General features: G+C 40.0%; 1 protein-coding gene and 1 pseudogene across 4 annotated transcripts in view; both read right to left on the bottom strand.

The window, feature by feature from the left end:
- FAM120A (family with sequence similarity 120 member A) overlaps positions 1 to 21,775 on the bottom strand; it is a 154,052-nt gene extending 132,277 nt beyond the window's left edge. For 2 of the 4 annotated variants that reach the window (XM_069083749.1, XM_069083752.1), the window contains exon 1: positions 21,265 to 21,769. In XM_069083749.1, the coding sequence (XP_068939850.1) occupies positions 21,265 to 21,738 (474 nt within the window). In that variant the 5' untranslated portion in view covers positions 21,739 to 21,769. Of the gene's footprint in view, positions 1 to 21,264 lie in introns of all 4 variants that reach the window. The other 2 variants (XM_069083753.1, XM_069083751.1) reach the window with 2 other exon arrangements.
- LOC138157950 (splicing factor C9orf78 pseudogene) lies at positions 839 to 8,524 on the bottom strand (annotated as a pseudogene).
- Positions 21,776 to 22,158: the final 383 nt, after the last annotated feature.

The following is a 22,158-nucleotide window of genomic DNA, read 5'->3' as shown; positions in this document are numbered from 1 at the left end:
ATTTATCAGAAATAACTCCCTTTCTTTTCTCCCACCTTATGTCTTACTCGTTTTAAAGACCCAATTCAAAGCTCTCCTCCCTCCACAAAATCTTCCTAGACTATGCCAATCCACAGTAATCTTTCTCCTACCCTGAATCCCAATAACATATATCATGTAGAACACACACATGCTATCTTGTGAAATCTACTGGATCATTAAACTTTCTATATAATTGTGTCTTGTTCCCAACTAAGCTTCTTGAAGGCTCTCAAACTATAAAATCCTTCTTAACCACAGTGCTTATGCATACTGCCTTGTACAGAGCAGGAATTTAGATCTCAAGACTGATACTCAATTTGAAAAGTAAAACTTCTTTTCTAAAAAGCTGAATCACCCTCTAATTTAGTTTTGTGAATACAAACTTTCACATTCAAGTTTGCTTAAATCAAAAGTAGGGAACCACCTCTAGTCCTTGGCCTAATTTTAAACTTGTATGTGGCAATTTTTCTAAAATTAAGAAACTCATTATGCCAATAAATTTGTGACAACACAAAATCGCTTTAAAAATTCACAAATAGGAATACTGTGCCATATGAGGATTATTTCTTTTTTGTTCCAGTCATTATAAATAATGTATCTTATATTTATTCAGTCTCAGAAAAGGACAACTGAATAAGAAGTCTGTAGATTTTTTTAAAACAACTTCAGGACAAAACCTTTAAGATTACTTAAAAAATATCTTATTCAATTAGATAAATTTTGTTTTAAAAAGACAAAAAAAAAACAAAAACACCTGAGCACTCCATCGCCCCCACCCCCCCCCCCCGCCCAATCTAACTATGAAATCTCAAAGAGGTTACTGCAGGAAAACCCTTTTTTAAAAAAAAATGCACAACAGCAAAAATGGCAAATCAGATACATCAGACACTTGTTTCTCCAGCAGTCTCTCTTCCCTTTCTTACACTCTTTCCCATATATTTCTTACTTTACATCCCTTTGCCCTAAATACTAATTTTTCTTTCCCTTTCTTCTTGCTACAGATTTTCACCCTTTTGCCTCTCCTACACTTATTCCCTGAATGCTTCTTTTTCATTTCTCCAGCCCTTTCTAACCCTAAAAAAGTGAGTCATACCTTTTCTTTCAGGAGTATTTTAAGGGTCAAAGTGAAAAGCAATTTAATTCACTTCAAAAAGTTGCTTTTTACTTGCACGCAATACTTATTGGGGGAAAAGTTCCCTACTCTTGGCTTACAGCAAGTATTTCCAAGGGTCTGGTTTTTGGTGGTTTTTTTGGGGGGTTGGGGAGGGGAGTGGGGTTAAGGGTTTGTCTTGTTTTTGGTTTTTTTGAGACTAAGTATCACTACATCACCCAGGCTGGAAGTGTAATAGCTACTCACAAGACTGATCCCATTACTGATCAGCACAGAAGCTTTGACTCGATCCATTTCTAACCTCATTAGACAACCTGGTGGCCACCACCCCGTGCCAGAGGGTTCACCATATTGATGTCAAAATTAGTACAGACAACTTACCAGTTTTACATCAACTGCAGCTAAGAATTCCCAAGTTCAAGTGATCCGTTTATGTCACCCTCCCAGGTAAACAGGATTACAGGTGTGTATTACCACACTTGGCACAAGATATATTTGTAAAGATAAAACCAGAGTCTGAGATTCCCATTACCAGTTTACCCAGGTTTTTAATACCTCATATGTAATGGCTTTAGAAGGGGGAATCTGAGGCCCTGAGGCCCTCTAGGGCCTCAAGTGTGGCCCTTTGACTGAATCCTAACTTCACAGAACTCCCCTAATAAAAGGACTTGTTCTGTAAAACTTGGACTCAAGGGGCCACACTTGAGGACCTAGAGGGTCACATGTGGCCAAGGCCGCAGATTCCAGCACCTCAGCTTTAGAACATCAGTTTTAAGTCATTCCCAGAGAGAAAAAAGACATAGGCAACTTAATTTTTTTTTTAAAAGCAAGTAATATAATATACAACTACAACTCTTACAATTTTAATAAGAGATAGTAGAAAACAAGTCTTTCAGCCTTTGATCCTTCTAAACATTATAGAAACTAAATTATCTGCATTTTTAATAGGAGGCAATATAATGATAGCACAACATAATAGAATAAGTGATTTGGAGTCAGTAGACCTGGGTCCAAAGACTGGTTCTGCTCTTTGTTGCCAGCTAAAGTCATTCAACCTCACTGGACCTCAGTTTTCTCATCTATAAAACAAGAGACTGGGTAATATTAATTTAGGTAGTTCTAAAATTGTAATGCTATGAACTAGGCTCTGGTTAATTCCTGGGGCCAACTATACTACCAGTAACTTTATAAGTTAATAAAATATTGTAGGAAAGAAAATAAAGCTTCAATAAATAAATGTCCAGTATGCTTTAGTTCTTGGTTCTTATATGACAGAAATTAATTTCCTATACAAAAAAAAAAAGAGACTGACACAGGATTCATCAGGGAAGGCAGCAGAGAAAACACTTCTATGTCTCTTTCCTTTCCCTACCAAAAAAGGTGAGGTAGCTGATATGTTTAAGGCATTCCCACAAACATCATCCAAAAATTTTTTCTAATGTCTGATCCCAAGTAAAGTTATTTCTATAAATCAGGATGCTAATCATAGCCATTTCACCTCTGAATTTGTCAATTTCAAGTAAACAAAAAGTACCTACTACTTATAAAATACTAAAACAGATGCAAAAACAAAAATAGTCACTGCCCTCAAAGAGTTTACAGGGGAATCTAATACATGTGGACCAAGAAGGATAATACAAAACAATTTGAAGGAGGAAGCACTAGCAACTGGGAAATTAAAGTTTTGACAGAAAGATGACAAGTATACTAGATGACATCTGTATAGTACTGTAAGAGCTACAAACAGTTTTACATATATTTACACATATAGTTTAATCCTAACAACCCTGTGAAGTGTTACTGGTACTATCTCCATTTTACAGAATGGCAAACTAAAGCATAGAGAACTAAAGTGACTTGCCCTTGTTCACATAGCTAAAAAATAGCAGTCAGGACCTATCCTTATTCTGCACGGAGTCTCACCTCAGAATGTGAGAGCTATATTCTACTTTACCACACTACCTTTGAGGAATCTAACATACAGCAATGGAGAGGCAACATATTCCATGCATGGTAGACAACTTGTGTAAAAGCAGCAAGATGGCATTTTGACCAGGGAAGAAGTAATAAGCCAAATTTAACCAGAATAAAGTAGATGAAAGGGAGTAAAATGAAATAAAGTTAGAGATCAGAGCAACATCGTAGAGGTCCTATAATGTCAGGTCAAAGAATAGAGACAACAGGGAGATAGCAGCACCCATGGGAGTCAACGTGATCACCTAGAGAGAAAAGCCAACCCTGGATTGAACCATAGAAGGTACCCAAGCTTACCTAGAAAGTGAGAACCTGACGACAGCGAACAAAGGATATTGAGAAGAATAGTGTCAGAAGTCAAGGAACGAGTAAGAGAGAGGTGGTCAATTAAGTCAAAAACTGAAGAAAGGTCAAGGAGGATAAGAGCTGAAACTAGGCTATAAGAACTAGAACTACTGGGACCAGAAACCAGTGCAGCATAAATTACAGTTAGGCCAACAATTTAAAATGCCACAAGAAGTTCAAAATGATAAGTAATCAGAATATAAAAAGAATAGAGACCCCAAATCAAGTATCCTTCACAGCTATGGCTAAGGATCATGCTCTTAACCAAATAAGCAAGAGAAACATCACAGAAGATAGTTAATTCTGATTACATGAAATTGAAAAGCTTTTGCACTAACAAAATCAAATCAATGCAACTAGGATAAGAGAAGCTATAACTGGGGGGAAAATCTTTGCATCAAATATCTCTGAGAAAGGTCTGATAGACAAGAGATATGAGACCAAAAGTCATTCCTCGCTATTAGTCAAAAGAATATTAATATACAGTTCTCAAATTTAGCACTTAATTATGAATAAAGGCAACAAGACACTACTTTGAGGAAGATACTGGTTTCAACAGACTGCCAGAGACATCTACTGACACAAAAAGTATCCAAATCACTAATAAGATATGGACAGCAAAGCAACTCTGAAGCATCACTTTTATACAGAGAAAGTTGGCAAAGATGACAAAAAATAATAATAATACTTTTTGGAGGGATTTTGGAAAGATACGAAAATTCACAAATTTTTGATGCAGATGTGAATTGGTTCAACCACTACTTTCTGAAAAACAACTTAGAACTATGCTTAAAAGTGACTGAAATATCCATGCCCTTTGACCCAGAGATCCCACTGGTAGAAAGAGACCACAAAGAGGTCAAAAGAAAGAACTGAAGGTCCTATATACACCAAAAGAGTGATAGCAATATTTGTTATGACAGTAAGAGAACTGGGGGAAAAAATGAATACCCAACAACAATGGGATGGCTGAACAAATTGACACATACAAATGTAATGGAATATTATAGTACAGTAAGAAACTATGAAATCAAAGAATTTAGACAAGCATAGGAAGATTTATAGGAACAGAGGCAGGGTAATACAATAGTTAATACAACTGAAGTAGAATGAACCAAAAATTGAATACAGGGCCGCTAGGTGGCGCAGTGAATAGAACACCGGCCCTGGAGTCTGGAGGACCTGGGTTCGGATGCGACCTCACACACTTAACACACACCAAAAAACTGGCGTGAACTTGGGCAAGTCACTTAGCCCCAACTGACCTTCAAAAAGCAAAAAGAAAAAGAAAAGAAAGTAGTCATCACTGATATAGCTAAAAAAAGATCATGTGGGCCTGTAAGAGTGCCCGCCCCAGCGTCAGGAGACCTGGGTTCAGTTCCGGCCTCAGATACTCTGCACCCACACAAAAATAACTGGCTGTGTAACCTTGAGCAAGTTACTTAACCCTGATTGCTCTAAAAAAAGAATTGAATATAATACGATTAAGACGAGAAAAAAAATGCATACTTAACAAGTGGTCAAACCTCTGCTTTAAGACCTCCAAAGAAGGGGGAAATCCTTTACCTCCAGAAGAGGCCCAATCCACTTTTAGACAGTTCTAATACATCTAATTTAAGTTTGCCTTTTTGCAACTTGCACCCATTGTGTTTGGGTTCTGCCCTCTCTGGTCAGAGAACTAATTTAATCGCTCTTCTTCAAATACTTGAACACAGCTATCTTGTCCTTTGAGTCTTCTCAAACTAAACATGTACAACTCATTCAAATTTCAAACTAAACATGTACAACTCATTCAAATTATCCTCTTATGTTATGGACTCAAGGCCCTTCATCATCCCAGCTGCTATCCTCGGTACACTCCAGTTTATCAATGATTTCTTTAAGCCATGGTGCCCCAAAATGAAAATAATACTGCAGATTAAGTACGGCAATAGTATTATCATCTTCCTAGTCCCAGAAGCACTATGTAAACTTCTGAAAACAGCCAAAAATGACATTAAGCTCTTTTAGCTTCCACATTATACTGCAGACTCCTATTATGCTCACTGTCCACTAAAGCCTCCATATCTTTTCTTTTTTTTTTTTTTTGGTATTTACACTGCATCTTGTACTTGACAAAAAATAAACTCTGCAAAAATCCCCTCCCCACCTACTCCCACTGAGTTGATATCAATAGCATCTGTTCACCTTCTTAAACTTCTAATCGGTTGCCTTTGCGATTTGGAGGAGACCTCTCAGGTTCTGGCTTCTCTGTATCTCCCACCCTGAGGGGTCGGGTTTTCGGCTCTTCTCTGTGAACTCCAAACTGGGCGTTGAGCTCTTCATGATAAAATTGGCTGTGCTGCACATAGTTCACAGCCATGTTGGTTGGAACAAAGATGTCTCACTGTCTTTCTTTTGGGCCTTGGCATCTTCTGTGGAAATATTTTTTATTTTTGCGTCAATGCCTAAGTCCACCTCAGGGATGCCACTCAGCATCTCTTGTGTTTTCTTAGCTGAGGAGACTCCAATGCTCTCGGGGAGCTCATACAGACAGTCTTCAGCATTCTTCAACTTCACCTTCTTTCTGCTCCACATTTTCCACAATTCCTTTCCTCTTCTTTAGCTCAGTCTCAATGTATTTCATCATGTCAGCATCTTCATCCCTTCGGTTGGTTTCTGCTGAAAACGATGTTCCTAAGTTGAGGTCCTCCTCTTCACTAATCCTGTCCTTGTTTCTCTCCTTAAGTTTCTCCATGTTCCACCATTCCACCAGTCTTGATTTTAAGTGGATCATCCACTAGAGCTGTCTCTTCTTGCACTTTCTCCCCAACCAGGAGGGCTACAGCACTCACCTCATTAGGCCGTCTCCGCAAGCTCTGAACTTCTTTGGTTTCCTCCAGTTTCAGCCGGACTTCCTCACTGTCCTGCTCGTCCGACTCCGAGTCAGCGCCAGCATCAGCACGGCGCTTGCCGAAGGTCTTGCGGCCCTCATGGTCCTCCTTCCCCCCAGGGACTGCAGCGAAGGGGCGTCCCAGCCCCGGACCTGCGCAACTGCCCATATCTTTTCAAAACAGCTCTCTACCCACACTTAAGTTGTTTTTTTAGACTCAAGTACAAGACTTTCCATTTAACTCTACTGAATTTCATATTAATTAGATGATGCCCAAGGCTCTAGCCTTTAAAGAACCTTTTGAATCCTTCCATGGCCCTTACAGTTAGCTATCCCTCCCAGCTTTAAGTCATATACAAAGCTGATTAGCATTCCATGAATGTATTACATTTACCCAACTCACCCATTAAAATGTCAAACAGCAAAGAGCCAAGCTTAGAACCCTTGGATATTTCTGACAGATTGACACTGAACCAAAAAAAGCTACTATTTGAGTCTGGCCATCCAACTGATTCTGAATCTGACTATTGGCTAATCCATCTCTCTATATTTTCTCCACAAGAATAGTTTGTTAAAATACTTTGACAACCGCTTAATTCAAATCAAGGTAAACTATAGTCACAATATTTCTTCCATCTAAGAGTTTAATAAATTGGTCAAAAAAAAGTGCGTTTCTCTGACAGGACCTATTCTTGATGAGATCATGATAGCTCTTTATCAAGCTCACTGGCCTAAGGCTAGTTAAGGCTTTTTTCATTCCATTTTTAAAAATTAGGCTACTCTTCTCCAATCTGGTTTTCCCTTGACCTTATAAACATCACCAACAGTAGCTCAAGCATCTCATCTGCCAGGTCTTTCAGGGCCAGAGGACTGATACATACCTTAGCTCCTCTGTGTGAGGTAACTGAGTTCATCAAGAGAAGCAGCTCAGTGCTCTCCAACTAAATCTCCGTCCTTTCTAAGAGACAGAAATTCTCTGTTAATCATTTTTATTCTGCCATTCTCCATGTAAAAGTCATCCTCCTTTGCAAAGAAATGGAGATAAAAAAGAACTGAGCAGTTCAACCTCTCAGCAGCTGAGCACCTCCTACTCCTAGGCTAACTTTTCCTGAATCATTCCTTTGGCTGAGTAGAATCATACTGTCCCAAAATCAAGGGTTATTTTATTTTCCCAGGTATCCTGCTTCTTTGGATTTTGCCACCATGCCTTAGTTGCCTTCTCATCCTGGAAGTTCCTTCAACCCCTGTGATCTTCTCACCCTGGTACATTTCTCTACTTCTATGGAACCCGTTTTTCCAATGATGAGTTCCTCCAGAAACTTCCATTTTGAGGAAGGTCTCCCAACCAGTCATCTTGCATCCTTCTCCTGGATCTGTTTTTGACTGCACTTTACCATGTCCCCCCTAAAGGGTACCTTTTCCTGCCCATCAAACCCTAACTCTTCAAATCCCTTTGTGTCATCTTTCCCTATTAAAATGTAAGTTCTTTTTGAGAGAGCAGAGACTATATTTTTGCTTGTATTTGCATTCCCAGTACTTAATAAGTTGCCCGGCACACAGTAAGAACTTAATAAATGCTTGATGACTGACTTACAGCTGCTAACATGTCAGACTATGTGACTATACCTAAATTTCTTCTATTATTTTAACAAACTCTAAGATGGAATTATCACCCCACCCCCAACATTCCCATTATTTACACCCTAGCAACCTGTACCTCCTAATAGTGAGAATCAGATCCAAAATAGGATTTCCCCTTATTAGTTCCTCCACCTTTTGAAGGATGAAATCACTTAAGTCAAAAGAATCAGATCCAAAATAGGATTTCCCCTTATTAGTTCCTCCACCTTTTGAAGGATGAAATCACTTAAGTCAAAAAGTTATCTGTTCCGCCTTTTTTCTTAATTAAGGTAGGGGACAGGTGAGAGAACAGGGAAAAGGGCTTCAGGAGAAGATGTGGTGAAAGAGAGAAAGAGAGCCTACACCAGTAGATGTTTAGATAATTAAAGTTCTCCGTCACTACATCATACCTCTGAGACTTGTGATCTGTCTCCCAAACTCATCTATTTTCCCTTTTGGTCCAAACAGTGTATAGAATATACCAGCAAAAAAGTCACCCAATAAACCTTATTCCCATTGAATTTGGCTTGGGGAGGGAATGACATACACACTAAATAGGGTATCTCACCCTCCAGGAGTAGGGGGGAAGGGGATGAGAAGGGGGATGATGGAAGGGAGGGCAGGCTGGGGGGGAGGGAAGTTGGAAGCACCCACTTTTGAAAAGAGACGGGATCAAAGTAGAGAATAGAACAAGTGGGAGGTGGGATAGGAGGGAGGGAAATATAGTCAGTCTTTTACAATATATCTACTATGTTATTGTTTTTCATTAGCCACACATGTACAACCTATACTGAACTGCTTATCTTCCCAGTAAGGGTGGGTACAAGGGAGGAAGGGAATGAATCTGGAATTCAAAGTTTTAAAATCAAATATTCAAATATGTACGTATATATGTGTGTGTGTGTGTGTGTGTGTGTGTGTGTGTGTATATATATATACATATGTATATATACTATTATCGATACTATTTTACATGTAATTGGGAAATAATATATACACTCACTGAGGCATAGAGACCCACTGGAAAAGTCGAAAGGGGTATGGGAGAAAATATGGGAGAGAGCAGGTTGGAGGAGGGGATATCCTGTGGGACTGCTATTTTGGGGCAGTGGGTAGGGGAAAAACGGGGAGAAAATTTATAAATAAAAATCTGGCGGAAATGAATGATGTAAATCAGAAGTTAATAAAGCATTTGAAAAATGAAAAAAAAAAGTCACCCAAATACTTTCTCTTGTTTCATGCCTCTGGTGCTTGGACTTTTTAACATGAATGTATCTTCTCAATATGCAGTGTTACCCATCCCCTCTTTCACCTATCCAGTTTCTTGTGATTAAAGAGTGATCATCCAGAACCATAGTCCAGTCATGGAATTCATTCCACTAAGCCTCAGTGATATGTGTTCAGTCAAATGTGCCCCCTTGTGGTATATGTCCTCTAATTCCTCCTGTTCCCCAAACTTTGGACATTTCTTGTACAGACACCTGAGAGGCTCCTTTCTTGGATTTTGTCTTCTGTGAATTTATCGATACCAACTTCTAATTCTGCTTCTTTCTCTGTGGCTACTCTTTACATCTGAAACTACATTTGTTATCTCTTTCAAGTAAGTCTTTGAGAGTTCTCTGTTATATAGCAGATACATGTCCCAGATAACAAATTTCTCTAATTTCTCTATTATTGTTATCAGACTGACCAAGAGTCCCCTCAGTAACCCTGAGCAAAAATCCACCAATTATTCTTCCTTCTCCTCCTCTTCTTTTTCTTCTGCCCCTCACAAGTTGATCTGAATAGATACCATCTAACTCTACTTCATCATTCTTAGGAGCATAATATGAGAAGTTTCTTCCTCAGGATTCAGATCTTCTTCTAGAAGATCTTCAAATACATCTTAAGAACTTTGTAAACATAATTATTTACTAATGTTTAAAAATAACTAGGATCTAAATTAAATTTAGAACTTTCTCCTCCTCCAGAATAACTTCAGTAGCCAGTTGGTCAGCAAGCATTTAATAAGAGCTCATTGTGCACCAGGCACTGGGTTCAGCACTAGTGCACAAAGAAAGGGGCAAACAGTCCCTGCCCTGAAGGAGCTCACATCTACAGCCAGGTAGTGTGACTGGCATACTGGCATAGAAGAGGTAAAAGCAGCATCAGTGCATTCAAAACACATGTAAGCTGTGTGAAAAGAGGGACCGCATTTTTATAAAGCGCCTACCTTGCTGCAGATCCTGTTCTTTTACCTATGCATACATGGTTGTTAAGAGCAGTGCTGTACCAGACTTAGGGACTAACAGAATGCATCCCCCTTTACAAAACTACCATATTCTGAAGGCACAAATAAGCATTAAATACAGGTCAACATGCATTTTTCTCTATACAAAAAATTCAGGCTTTGACCTATAATCCTATTTCCAAAGGGAGATAAATGGCTAACAGAGCTTACTCACTCTTCTTAAGTAGGTGCTAATAACTGGCAATCAACTTCCAGTGCAGTTCTTTCTTGTCCTTCCCCACTCAAGGTGAGAATATAAAAAGTCAACCCCAATGAGGAGGAAGATTTTATGTTATGGTTTAGAAAAAGGTTTATAAATGCAATGATATATATTAGTAACATATTTAAATGTGAAACATACCCTCTCTGAGAAGCAGAGTTCACAACCAAAGAAGCCTCTCATTTGTTTATTCCTCAAAAACTGGTATTACTCTGGTCCTAAAAGTAAAGATTTGGGTTCAATTTTGGTCTCAGACACTTACAAGCTATACAACCCAGGGCAAATCACTTACTTTGCCTTAATTCACTGGAGAAAGAAATGGCAAAGCTCTCATGTTTGCCAAGAAAAGCCCATGGACAGTATTGGTGTGCTATGCGATCCCATCAAGAGTCAGTCATAGGGGCGGCTAGGTGGCACAGTAAATGGAGCACCGGCCCTGGAGTCGGGAGGACCTGAGTTCAAATCCGACCGCAGACATTTGACACACTAGTCATGTGACTTTAGTCAAGTCACTTAAACCCAATTGCCCTCCAAAAAGCAAAAAAAAAAAAAAAAAAAAAAGTCAGTCATAAACGAATAACCAAGGTTAAGGCAAAAAAAAGCATCACTATTAAAACCATAAGAAAACTTTAGTATTCATGTTTAGTACTATATTTACTTGGTACATTATTCTGATCCTCTGACAAGCCGATTAAGCATAAAATGACATAAATAATCTTTTACAAGGATCTCAAATATTTGATATTACTTGATATTTAATAGAGGCAGCTAAGTGTTGAAATGGATAATCCTGGACCTGGAGTCAGGGTGACCTGAGTTGCTTCAGACACTATATGTGAGACCCTAGGCAAATCACTTAACCTCTCTAAATCTCAGTTCCCTCATCTGTAAAATGTGGATAGTAAGAGCACCTACCTCTGAGGGTTGTTGAGAGAATAAAATGAGATATTTGTAAAGTGTTTAGTAAACTTTAAAGTGTTATATAAATGATTATGATGATAGTAATATTGACATTTTAGAAACTTAGAAACCAAACCTCAATGTTAACTGCCAGTAGCTTTCTAGCCCATTTATTGAATTTAAAATTTGTGACCACCAACTCTATCGTTTAAAAAAAAAAAAGCTGGGAAAAAAGTATTTTATTAAAAAGCTTAGTGTTGTTACAAATGAAAAGTGCAACTAAAAATCCCCCCCCACCCCAAGAGTCTGGATTCATTGAATATTCTTTTAATGTTACTTCTCACAAATCTGACACGCTAATCACAATCACATTGGCCTTATACCAACCTAAGAATAATAATAAAAGTTAGAATTTATTTTTAGGCTTGCAAAGTGCCCTATATTCTTATTTGAGCTTCAGAGCAGCCCTATGAGGTAAGTGCTATTATTAGTCCCATTTTACAGAGGAGAAAACTGAGGCCGAGGGAGATTAATGACTTGCCCAGGGTTATATCTAGTAAGTGTCTAAAGCAGGATTCAAACACAATTCTTAATTTCCACGTTAACATTTTATTACCTCTATCACCTAAATCTCAATATATTATGAAATAATTTACTCGTTCTAAAATCACTTCCAAAACACCAAGTAACTATAGGTCCAAAAGGCTTGCGTTTCTAAGTAACAGAATCATCATCCCAAATTATGGAGCACCAACCATCTCCTTCATCAATAATTCACTGTCAAGTTAAATCATCGTTCTAGGTATGATGCCTAGGTCTGAAGTAAGTAGGGATAGTGGAACAAGGGATAGTGGTTTCCTTCAGGAAACCAGACAACGCTTCAGTCCCTGGTGGGGCTCTTTCTGGAGCTCCTGCTCCACTGAGTGAAGTCAAGGAAATCACTTCTTCTCTGAGTACTGGACTACATGATATCTACAGATCCATCCAAAGTCTAGGTTGTACAATTTTCAGATCCATTCTTTGAAGCAGAGCACTGATGCTGACAGCAACAACTCTTCCCATTTGTTTCTAAATTCTCAGAAACTACAATAGTGCCCAACAGAGAAGACACTAAATAAATGCTTCACGTCAGAGAAAACCAGTAGGAGACAGGGACTAAGTACCTCATGATTGAGATTTAGTTAAAATATAGTTTATAGCTGGTCTGAAGGTAAAACAACACTGAAATCACAAGTCTTACTTGTGAATATTGTAACTTTTAACTTAACCTTCAGTCACAAATATTTACATTTTTATACTTGCTTGTAAGCTTTGTTTCATGTTAAATTTATCATGTACCAGCAGTAAGACAGGTTTTGGTCAATAATGTGGTATACTGTAAAATATTTTTATAAAACTGCAGAACTACTGAACATGGAGGTGAATAAAAAGAAACATCACAATCCTTTAAAATGTAGAGACAACTGGCATGAGTTTTAAAACATAAACATATTTATGAAAATATAGAAGAATTGTATTATGCCAGTACAAATGTTTTAACTAAAATATTCTTGATTATTTTATTAAAAACAAAAACGTTAACTAATAATTCTTGACAAATATGCAGATAATTTTACATGAACAATTTTTTTTTTTATTTATCTTAATCTAAATAAAGGTTAAAAAAAAAACACCAGTCTTGGGGGGAAAAACACAAGACTGAAAAAACAATTCAAAATGCCATAAATTCAGCAACGTCTGAAGATGAGGAAAAACATAGCCAGAGCAGCCCAGTACAGCAGGAAAAAGATGGCTGTGGTCTTGGCAGCACTTTTATTTAGCCACTTATTTAGCAGTATAACATTTGGAAAGCTTTTTATATATATTAATTCATTTGTAGTTTGAGGAACTAGACTCATACCCTGGCTTTGCAATTTGCTACTACCCATGTCACACTAGATAAGTGACAGACTCTCTGGGTCTCAGCTTCCTCATCTGTAAAAATGAGGGCATTACAGAAGATAAAGTATTAGAAGTAACTGGGAAAAAAAAATTTGCTGCAAGTTTCTCTAAGTCTCATATCCAAGATATATAAGAAACCAATTCAAATATATAGGAATAAAAGCCATTCCTCAATATATAAATGGTCAAAGTGTTCAAAAAAACAGGAAGTTTTCAAACAAAAACAATCCAAATTATCAATAATCATATGAGAAAATGCTCTAAATCAATAATAATTAGAGAAATGTAAATTTAAAAAGGTTTTACCTCACACCTGTCAGACTGCAAAAGAGGAGAAAAGAGAAAAATGACAAATGGTAGATGGGCTGTAGGAAAATAGACACACTAGTGTGCTGCTAAGTGAAGCTCCGAAACGGTCTAACCATCCTGGAAAGCAATTTAGAATCATAACCAGAAGGGGCGGCTAGGTGGAGCAGTGAGTAGAGCACTGGCCCTAGAGTCAGGAGGACCTGAGTTCAAATGTGGCCTCAGACACTTGACACACTTACTAGTGGTGTGACTTTGGGCAAGTCACAACCCCAATTGCTCTCCAAAACGAAAAAAAAAAAAGAATCATAACCAGAAAGTGATCTAACTGTGCATACCCTTTCACCCAGCTATACCACTGCTAGGTCTATGCCCAAAGGAAAGAGGAAGAGGATCTATATGTATAAAAATATTCATAGCTACTCTTTTCATGGTAGCCAAAAATTGGAAACTGAAAGAGTGTCCTTTTTTTGAAGAATGGAAAAAACAAACTGTGGTATGTTAATGTAATGAAATATTATTGTGTCATAAGAAATAAACAGTTTCAGAGGGCACTGGAGTAAAATCTCTATGAAATGATGCAGAGTAAAGTGAGTAGAAGCAGAACAATGAAAACTATATAAAGAAAAAGAATTAAGATGAAACAAGTTACTGATAGAAAGGTAATGAATTCTGGACATGGTTAATATGTAAACTGGTTTCACTAGGGGCTATGCAGCTATGTATTAAGGACTTTTTTTTTTTCTTTTTGTTTTCACACTCAGTGGAAAAGAGTACCAGAAGGAGATTAATTTTCCAAAATGTTTGTTCCCTAAAAAAATTAATACAAATAGGTAAACAGGACTCTGCAGCAGTGAAAATAAAATAAAGGACTTTTTTTTTTAAAGAGATTAACTTTCTCATCCAGAGTCCCATGAAGTATTATGTCAAAGGCTGGACACTAAGGCTGGACCTCAATGTACTGACACCTCACTATCTCTAATACCCTATCTTTTTCTGTCTTCCTAGAATATCTCTTTTCAACTATTTATTATATGATCCCAATGCTTCAAAAAGATCTTCCCATGAGTGTAGCTACTAACACTAAATAGAAGAAACTTTCTACTCCTTACCAATCATTTTCATGGCAATTTCCACCACTGGATTGAGTCTCTCTAAATGCTCTAGTGTTGCCCTCCCCAACAGACACAATTCATCAACAAAACCCACTATAAAACTTTCTCATTTGGAAGGATCAGTTTGTACTTTGCTAGCATAAAGCTTAGACATGTCACTTTTAGCCATGAAACTAAGAGGATGTATTTAATGGACGATCATAGGCTCCTATGGAACTATACAGTTCCATTAGAGATAATCTCATCCAATTTTCTCATTTTGCAGATCAGGAAACTGAAGCACTGAGGGGCTAAATTACTCAAATAACATTAAGGATTTAAAACAGGGAGAAAAAAAATCCAACCAATCAACAGATCGTGGAAAAGCTTCTAAGGATCCCAAACTCAACAGGCATAGATGCTACTCACAAGTTCCTAGGATATATGCACTATAAACAGGACTAGGCTAGAGTCAAATTCTTAGAATTTCTTAAACTGTAGACAGTGAATTCTCAGAAAAACTAAAACATTTACATAATTCAGAAGACTACAGGTAGGGATTACAGCAACTATCTCTGATAAAAAGCCTCATTTCTCAAATATATAGAGAACTGAGTGAAATTTATAAGAATATAAGACATTTCCCAATTGATAAATGACCAAAGGATGTGAATAGGCAATTTTCAGAAGTAGAAATCAAAGCTATCTATAGTCATATGAAGAAATGCTCTAAATAATTACTGATTAGAGAAATGCAAATTAAAAAAAACTCTGAGGTACCACTTCAGATCGGTTAGTGTAAGAGAAAGGAAAATCACAAATGTTGAAGCAGATGAAATTGGGACACTACTATACTGGTTTTGGAGTTGTGAACTGATCCAACCAGTCTGGAGATCAATTTGGAGCTATGCCCCAAAGGCTTATCTAAACTGTGCATACATACCCTTTGCCCTGGAAACATCACTAAGTCTGTATCCCAAAGAGATTTAAAAAAAAAAAAAGGAAAAGGACCTATTTGTACAGAAATATTCATACCAGCTCTTTTGGTGGTGGTAAAGAACTGGAAATTGAAGGGATGCCCATTAACAACTGGGCAATGGCTAAACAAATTATGGCATATGATTGTGATGGAATACCATTGTGCTCTAAGAAATGATGATTTGAGAAAAACCTGGAAAGATTTACACAAATTGTTGCAAAGTGAAGGGAGAAGAACCCAGAGAACATTGTATAGATGTAACAGCAATATTGTACAAATGATCAACTGTGAATAACTTAGCTATTCTCAGCAATACAATGGTCTCAAACAATTGCAAAGGACTCATGATGAAAAATGCTTTCTACCTCCAGAGAAAGCAATGATAGGGGTCTGAATAGAGATCAAAGCATGCTATTTTTCACTTTATTTTTTTTTTCTTTTTTGGTCTGTGGCTTCTTTCACAACGTGACTAATATGGAAATATACTTTGCACACATTTGTAACTGATATGAAATTGCTTACCCACCCCAAGGGGAAGGAAGGAGGGAAGGGAGAGAACGTGGATCTCAAAATTTTACAAATCAATGTTAAAAATTGGCGGAAAATTTTTTTTTTTAATTTGGGGGGCAGCTAGGTGACACGATGAATAGAGCACCAGCCCTGGACTCAGGAGAAAGTAAGTTCAAATCCGGCCTTGGACACTTAACACGTACTAGCTGTGTGACCTTGGGCAAGTCACTTAACCCCAATTGCCCTGCCTTCCCCCCTCCAAAAAAAGACAAAAAAAATTTTTTTAAAGATTAGAGAAGAAAAAAAAAGAATATAAGAAGGAGCTAAGCTTAGCATCCTAAAATGTTTCTGATAGACTTCCAAAGATTAATCATTAAAAACCTGCTTCTACTCTTCATAAATTTTGTTTGCTCAACACTTCAGGAAGAAACATCATCAAAAATACAAATTTATTTCCTCATGTAAAATTTTTAAAATTTATCTCAACTATGTTTTTACATAGTTCCCTTTTTCTTTACAGAGTTCCAATCCTGAGGAAAGAGAATCAAATTTAAGCAAAGCATTTATTCTGATCCTGTATATATCTAAACTTATCAAATATAAAATGGAGCCAAGTTACTTTAGCCTTTGAAAAATTGCAACTTATTTTCAATGACTATAGAGGTTTTAGATAATTTTTATACAAATATAGCTTTAAATGGCTCTTATAGTTCAGTTAAGAAAAACTAAAAATATAACCCTTTGGAAGAACAGAATGGGGCAATCAATTCTGGAGCCACCAATTCCCTATGTTCTATAAGTATACAAAAGGAATGGTATTATTTAATAATGAACTTTTGCTAGTAAAGGCACACCAAAAAAAGAAGTTTTAGTATTTACACCATTTCATACTAGTCAATCTCATACTCCTCGACTTAAGCATACATGCTATTTATGTGCAAGAAAAACTCAATATAAAGTTTGGAATGACCCCACTTTAAAACAGTCTGACCTATAAATCAGCATGTACCCTGAAGGCAACATTTGTACATGAGGATCCCAAGATAATTTAATACCAAAGTGCCTAAATAAATACAAGCCATTCATTTATGTTTCAAAGGTTATTAAGAAGCTCAAGCACTGGGAGCATTCTTCTATAAGACTAGCTAAAGACAAATTCATATTTGATTTTTTAATACTTTAAGTAGAAAAAGTTGGTGACCTTACTTTCATTGCTCATAGAATTATAGAATTTGGAGCTAGAGGGGATCTTAGAGAAAATCTAATCCCATCCCCTCATTTAATGATAAGGACACCAGGTCCAAAGAGGTACTGTGAGAGCTGCCAAAAGTCCATTCAAGTAAGACAGAACAGAACTGGGACTTAGATCTAAGTTTCTATGTCTCTGGTGTTAGCAGTAGAAAGATAATCTCACTCAATCTCTTCACTTTACAGAGGAGAAAAGCAAAGCCCAGAGCAATCACCCGACTTGCCCAAGGCCACATGTAAACTGGGTATAAAGGACCTGGGACCATAGAGAAAATTATCTTCAAGAAGTGCCTCAGGCATCCAAAATGGTTGTGCTACAGGGGCCTAGGCAAAGCCTAAGGGGACTCTGAGGAGCATGGTCAGCACAGACAGGTAGTCGAAATCTGAATAGGTTAAAAAAAAAACAAACCCTGCAGTCTTCCATTTGAGTTAGCCAATAAACTAGCACATTTTTCTTATGGTAAGGCCTCATTTACAGTAACAGTATTTTACAGATCTTTAAGGTTTGCTAAGTGCTTCACAAATATTATCTCATTTTATTTTCACAAAAACCTTCAGGGGTACTGAAGCAGACAGAGTGACTTGGCCAAGGTCATATAGCTAGAAGGGTCCAGGCCCAAATCTAAATTCAAGTCTTCCTAACTCCAGTCCAGTACCTAATTCACTGCCATACCTGGTTTCATTGAGGAAAGAGTTAATCTACATAACTACATTTTCCAAAAAAATAAAACTTACTTCTAAGTGCCAAAATATTTACAAAAACCAATATTAATGGAAATCTCTCCAAAATGTATTATATACTTCTTTTCCTTCTTAAACAGTCCACTGAATGCTAAGTAATTATAATGGCCAGGGTTCTCTCCAAAGAAGAGATATACAATAATACCACTCTCTCCTTTTTTGCAGGGGTGGGAAGTGACATGGGTTTATACATAACATCAGACTCTCCCAATATCAATCAATACATAATTATTATCTATGGGCCACAATGGGGATACAAAGACTGAAATTAAACAGTCCTTGCCCCCAAAGGAGCTGACATTCTATTGGGAAGGGGTTAAAATAAGCAAATATAAAATACAGTCAAAGTAACTGGGGAAAGCACTAGTAGTTAAGAACATCAGGAAACAAATCACAGAAGGAGGTGGAATTTGAGCTTAGCTTCTGGGGAAGGTAAAAGGGAAATTAGATGAGCCTCATAAGTGCAGTGCCTGGCGCTAAACATACAAAGTCAATTTTGAAAATCACTGCCCTCAAAGACCTTACCTACTGAATATAATAAATATTTAAGAAAAATAAATTGGATCTGGGTAAGGGGCTGAGGGGTTCTGCTACGAATCAAAGACATGACCGTTCTAGGGAAGACCCCTTTTGGCTACTCAAAGGTTTTATTTTAGCAGCTTCTCCAGACAGATGGGATTCCTAGATAAGTGATCAATTGCTATGCTCATCTTCATAATTAATACAGATTGTTATAGTGTTGAAATCTATGAATAGTACTTCTTGGTATTTGTGTTTGGTGATCTATGTGAAACTGCAAATTTTAATTTTCAAAAACAACCTATTATTAATTTAACAATAATTTCACAATTAAAAAAAATGTTTCCCCACTCCGAACAAAATTGTATCCTGGGCACTGAGAGAAGATACAAAGACAAATAACTAATTTTCACAATTCAGTAGTAAAAGATAAAGTAATGCTACTCTAATGGACTCCATGAAAAATTTCAATGGCTTTATCAGGTAAAGATGAAGAAAGTGATTTTACTATCACAGTAAAAGATGCTTTAGGTTGTCTGTCTTCTGAACATTCTGAAATAATAACCAATTTAAAACTATGTTCCGATAGTTTTATATTTTCTTCTAGCAGCACGATTACATCTGAACTACGTAAGCTGCTCCCCTAACACCCCTCACACGAAGCCCCAACCTCAAACTCAGACTTGAACACCACTCAAACTGCAGCTCTTCCCTCTCAAAGTAACTTAGGAACAGTAGTGATACAATGTACATTTCCTATTCCCTTGAGCCAATCACTTATCAGGATACATCGACCCACAGACTCAAAAAACATTTTCACCAATAGCATTATGACTGGAGGTGGGACTTCCGCTATCATTTTAGTCTGAACTCTCCTTACATTTCATGGAGGCAGTTATGATGAGTAGTGAAAAACCCCGAAAACTTCAAGTTCAGTTTCATGCAAATATAAAAGAATAGCCGCAAAGTTAGTGGTGCTGTGAATGCACCGAAGTGCGGCCTCAGATGCACACCTAAAATAAAACAAGGATATGGGGCTCCCTTCCACCAAAAACAAAAACTGCAGGGCGCCCCTTTGTGCCCCGGGCTCCCCTGCCAGCCCGGGGGCTGGAGCTGAGGGTGCGCGGCCGCGGGCAGCCCGGCGGCGCTAAGCTCCGAAGGTCACGGACTAGGCGCTGGGCAGGGAGATCAGACTCTGCACATGCACAGCTACTTTTCACGCTTTCAGAGTTTCCCCGGGATTACACATCTTAGCTTCACAGTCCTTCCATATCCAGCATGTAAAATACACTTTCTAGTTTCACCTCCAAGCTCATACATAAATGCCACAAACGGACAAAACTAACTCTAAAGGTTATTAAATGATTTACAACTTCCAAAAATTCGACCAAATAAGGCTGAGCTTCAAAACTGTATTATTTTGAGAGAGAAAAAACTTAAACTAGCAATATGGTTCTGGGATCCGAAGCAACAGAGTTCTACGATTAACTTTTTCTGTCACCATGGACAGTCACTGTTGAGCCACTTTTATGGATTAAAGCTTTTTAACACTATTTAATATAATTTTAGCTCTTCTACTTTGGCTTTGGGAAGCTTTGCCTGAATTATCTTTATTCTTCAACGCAGAACCTGTTGCTATTAGAGAAAGTAACTACAACAGAACTCGACCCTTGTTGATAAAAGTTCAACAAGAAAAAAAAATGGGACATGGGGGAGGGGGAGAAGAAATTTATTACAATTGATGTCACCTAAATGCACTGAATTTCGCTCAGAAGCTATTTTACCGAGCGCCTCCAAACCTCCCCAAAACCCTGGATACAAAAGTCTGAATAAAAATTCGGGATCTCATCACCAAAGGGGGGGGGGGAAGTTGGAGGGAGAAAGCCCTAATTTACATCGCAAAGAAAATAAATAAAAAATAAAAGCAGAGAAGGGTCCCCGGGGGCTCCAGGACTCTCTTCAGGAGACGCCCTCCAATCAGGCCCGCTCGGGCTCCCACCTCCTGAGGGCCCCGGCTCACGGCCCCCCCAGCCCCCGAGGCCCAGTGCTGCAACTTTCCGTCGAAAAACCCGTCTCCTGGGCACGGTCTCCTCTCTCTCCCCACCCCCAACACCGCCAATTTTGGACGACATTTTGCGGATCCGGGAAGAAGGGGAAGGGGTGCGATTTCCCGAACCCCAACAGCTCAACTCCAGGGCGCCCGGGAGACCACCACCAAGAGCCCTCCCCAACCCGGGCGTTTGGTCAATTAAGTCCATCTCCTGTTTGGGGGCAGGGGGTTCCCTCTCAGGCTGGGTGGGTGCCACTGAGCCAACGTCGATGCCATGGCCAGGGAGGGGGGGGGCGATGCCAGGGGAGATGAGAGGGGGCGCTCGGAAGCCAAGGAACAAGGGGGAGCCTGGCAAGGGGGAGGCGAAGCGAGCCAATGGTGCACAGATGCCCAGGGAGAGGAGGGGGCGCTGTGATGCCAGGGGAGCGAGGCGGGGTGGGGGTGCCCGGAGCCTAGCCGGAGGGGGTGGTGGTGCCAGGCGTGGGGGAGGGGCGGGCGTGGGGGCAGGGAAGGGGCCCCCCCACCCGGGGCGGGGGGCCCTTACCTTGATGTGGAAGCGGATGAGGGCCAGTCGGATGCAGTGGGCCATGCAGACGGGCGGCAGGAACCAGACCTTGGGCGGCGGGGTCCCCTTGTTCTGGACGTGGCTGACGATCTGCTGGGCCGTCTGACGCTCGTTGCCCTGGCGCTTCACCCACTCGTGCAGCCGGGCCTTCTCCAGGGCCCCATTGAAGAAGACGAAGAGCTCGATGTTGCCGTTGAAGCAGGCCTTGGCCAGGGCCGCCAGGTAGCCCAGCATGTGGTTCCACTGGCCGCCGCTCACCCAGTCCGTGTAGAAGCCGCCGTAGAGACGGTGCAGGCAGTTGTCCGCGTCGATGAGGAGGCGCAGCGGGGTCTGGGGGGGCCGCTGGCGGCCGCCGCCCACCAGGCTGCCCCGGGCCAGCTTCTGCAGCTCCACCGGGACCACGGCGCTCGGGCAGTGTTTCTCGATGTAATCCTGGAAGCCCTGGACTCCCATGGCGGCGGCGGCGGCGCGGGAGGAGGAGCGGGAGCGGGAGCGGGAGAGGCGGCGGCGGCAGCGATGAGGTGAAGTGGGCAGGCCGGCCGGCGGCGGCGGCGGGCGGAGGTCCCTGGCGGAGGCTGCCCTTCCCCCTCCCCTCGCCCGCTCCTCTCCCTCAGCCCGGCGGGCGGCAGCGGCAGCGGCGGCGGCGGCGGCGGCTCGGCTGGACTGGCGGGCGGGCTGGTGTCCGTCCCCTTCCTTCCCTCCCTCCCTCCCTCCCCGGGAGCTCCCCCCTTCGGTCTCCGGTGGTGGTGGTGGCGGCGGCGGCGGCGGCTGGTAAATGGGGCGGGGGAGGATGAGTGAGGAGCCGGAGGTTTCCTTGGTGGCGGCGGCGGCGGCGGCGGCGGCTGGAGGCGGTTGGCTGGTGGGCGGGCGGGC

The sequence above is a fragment of the Petaurus breviceps genome, unplaced genomic scaffold, assembly GCF_028583685.1.
Source record: "Petaurus breviceps papuanus isolate PSGF00001 unplaced genomic scaffold, PetGlider_PUasm1.0 174, whole genome shotgun sequence".
NCBI lineage: Eukaryota > Metazoa > Chordata > Mammalia > Diprotodontia > Petauridae > Petaurus > Petaurus breviceps.
The sequence above is the reverse complement of the archived record's forward strand: the minus strand, read 5'-3'. Positions and strand labels throughout refer to the sequence as shown.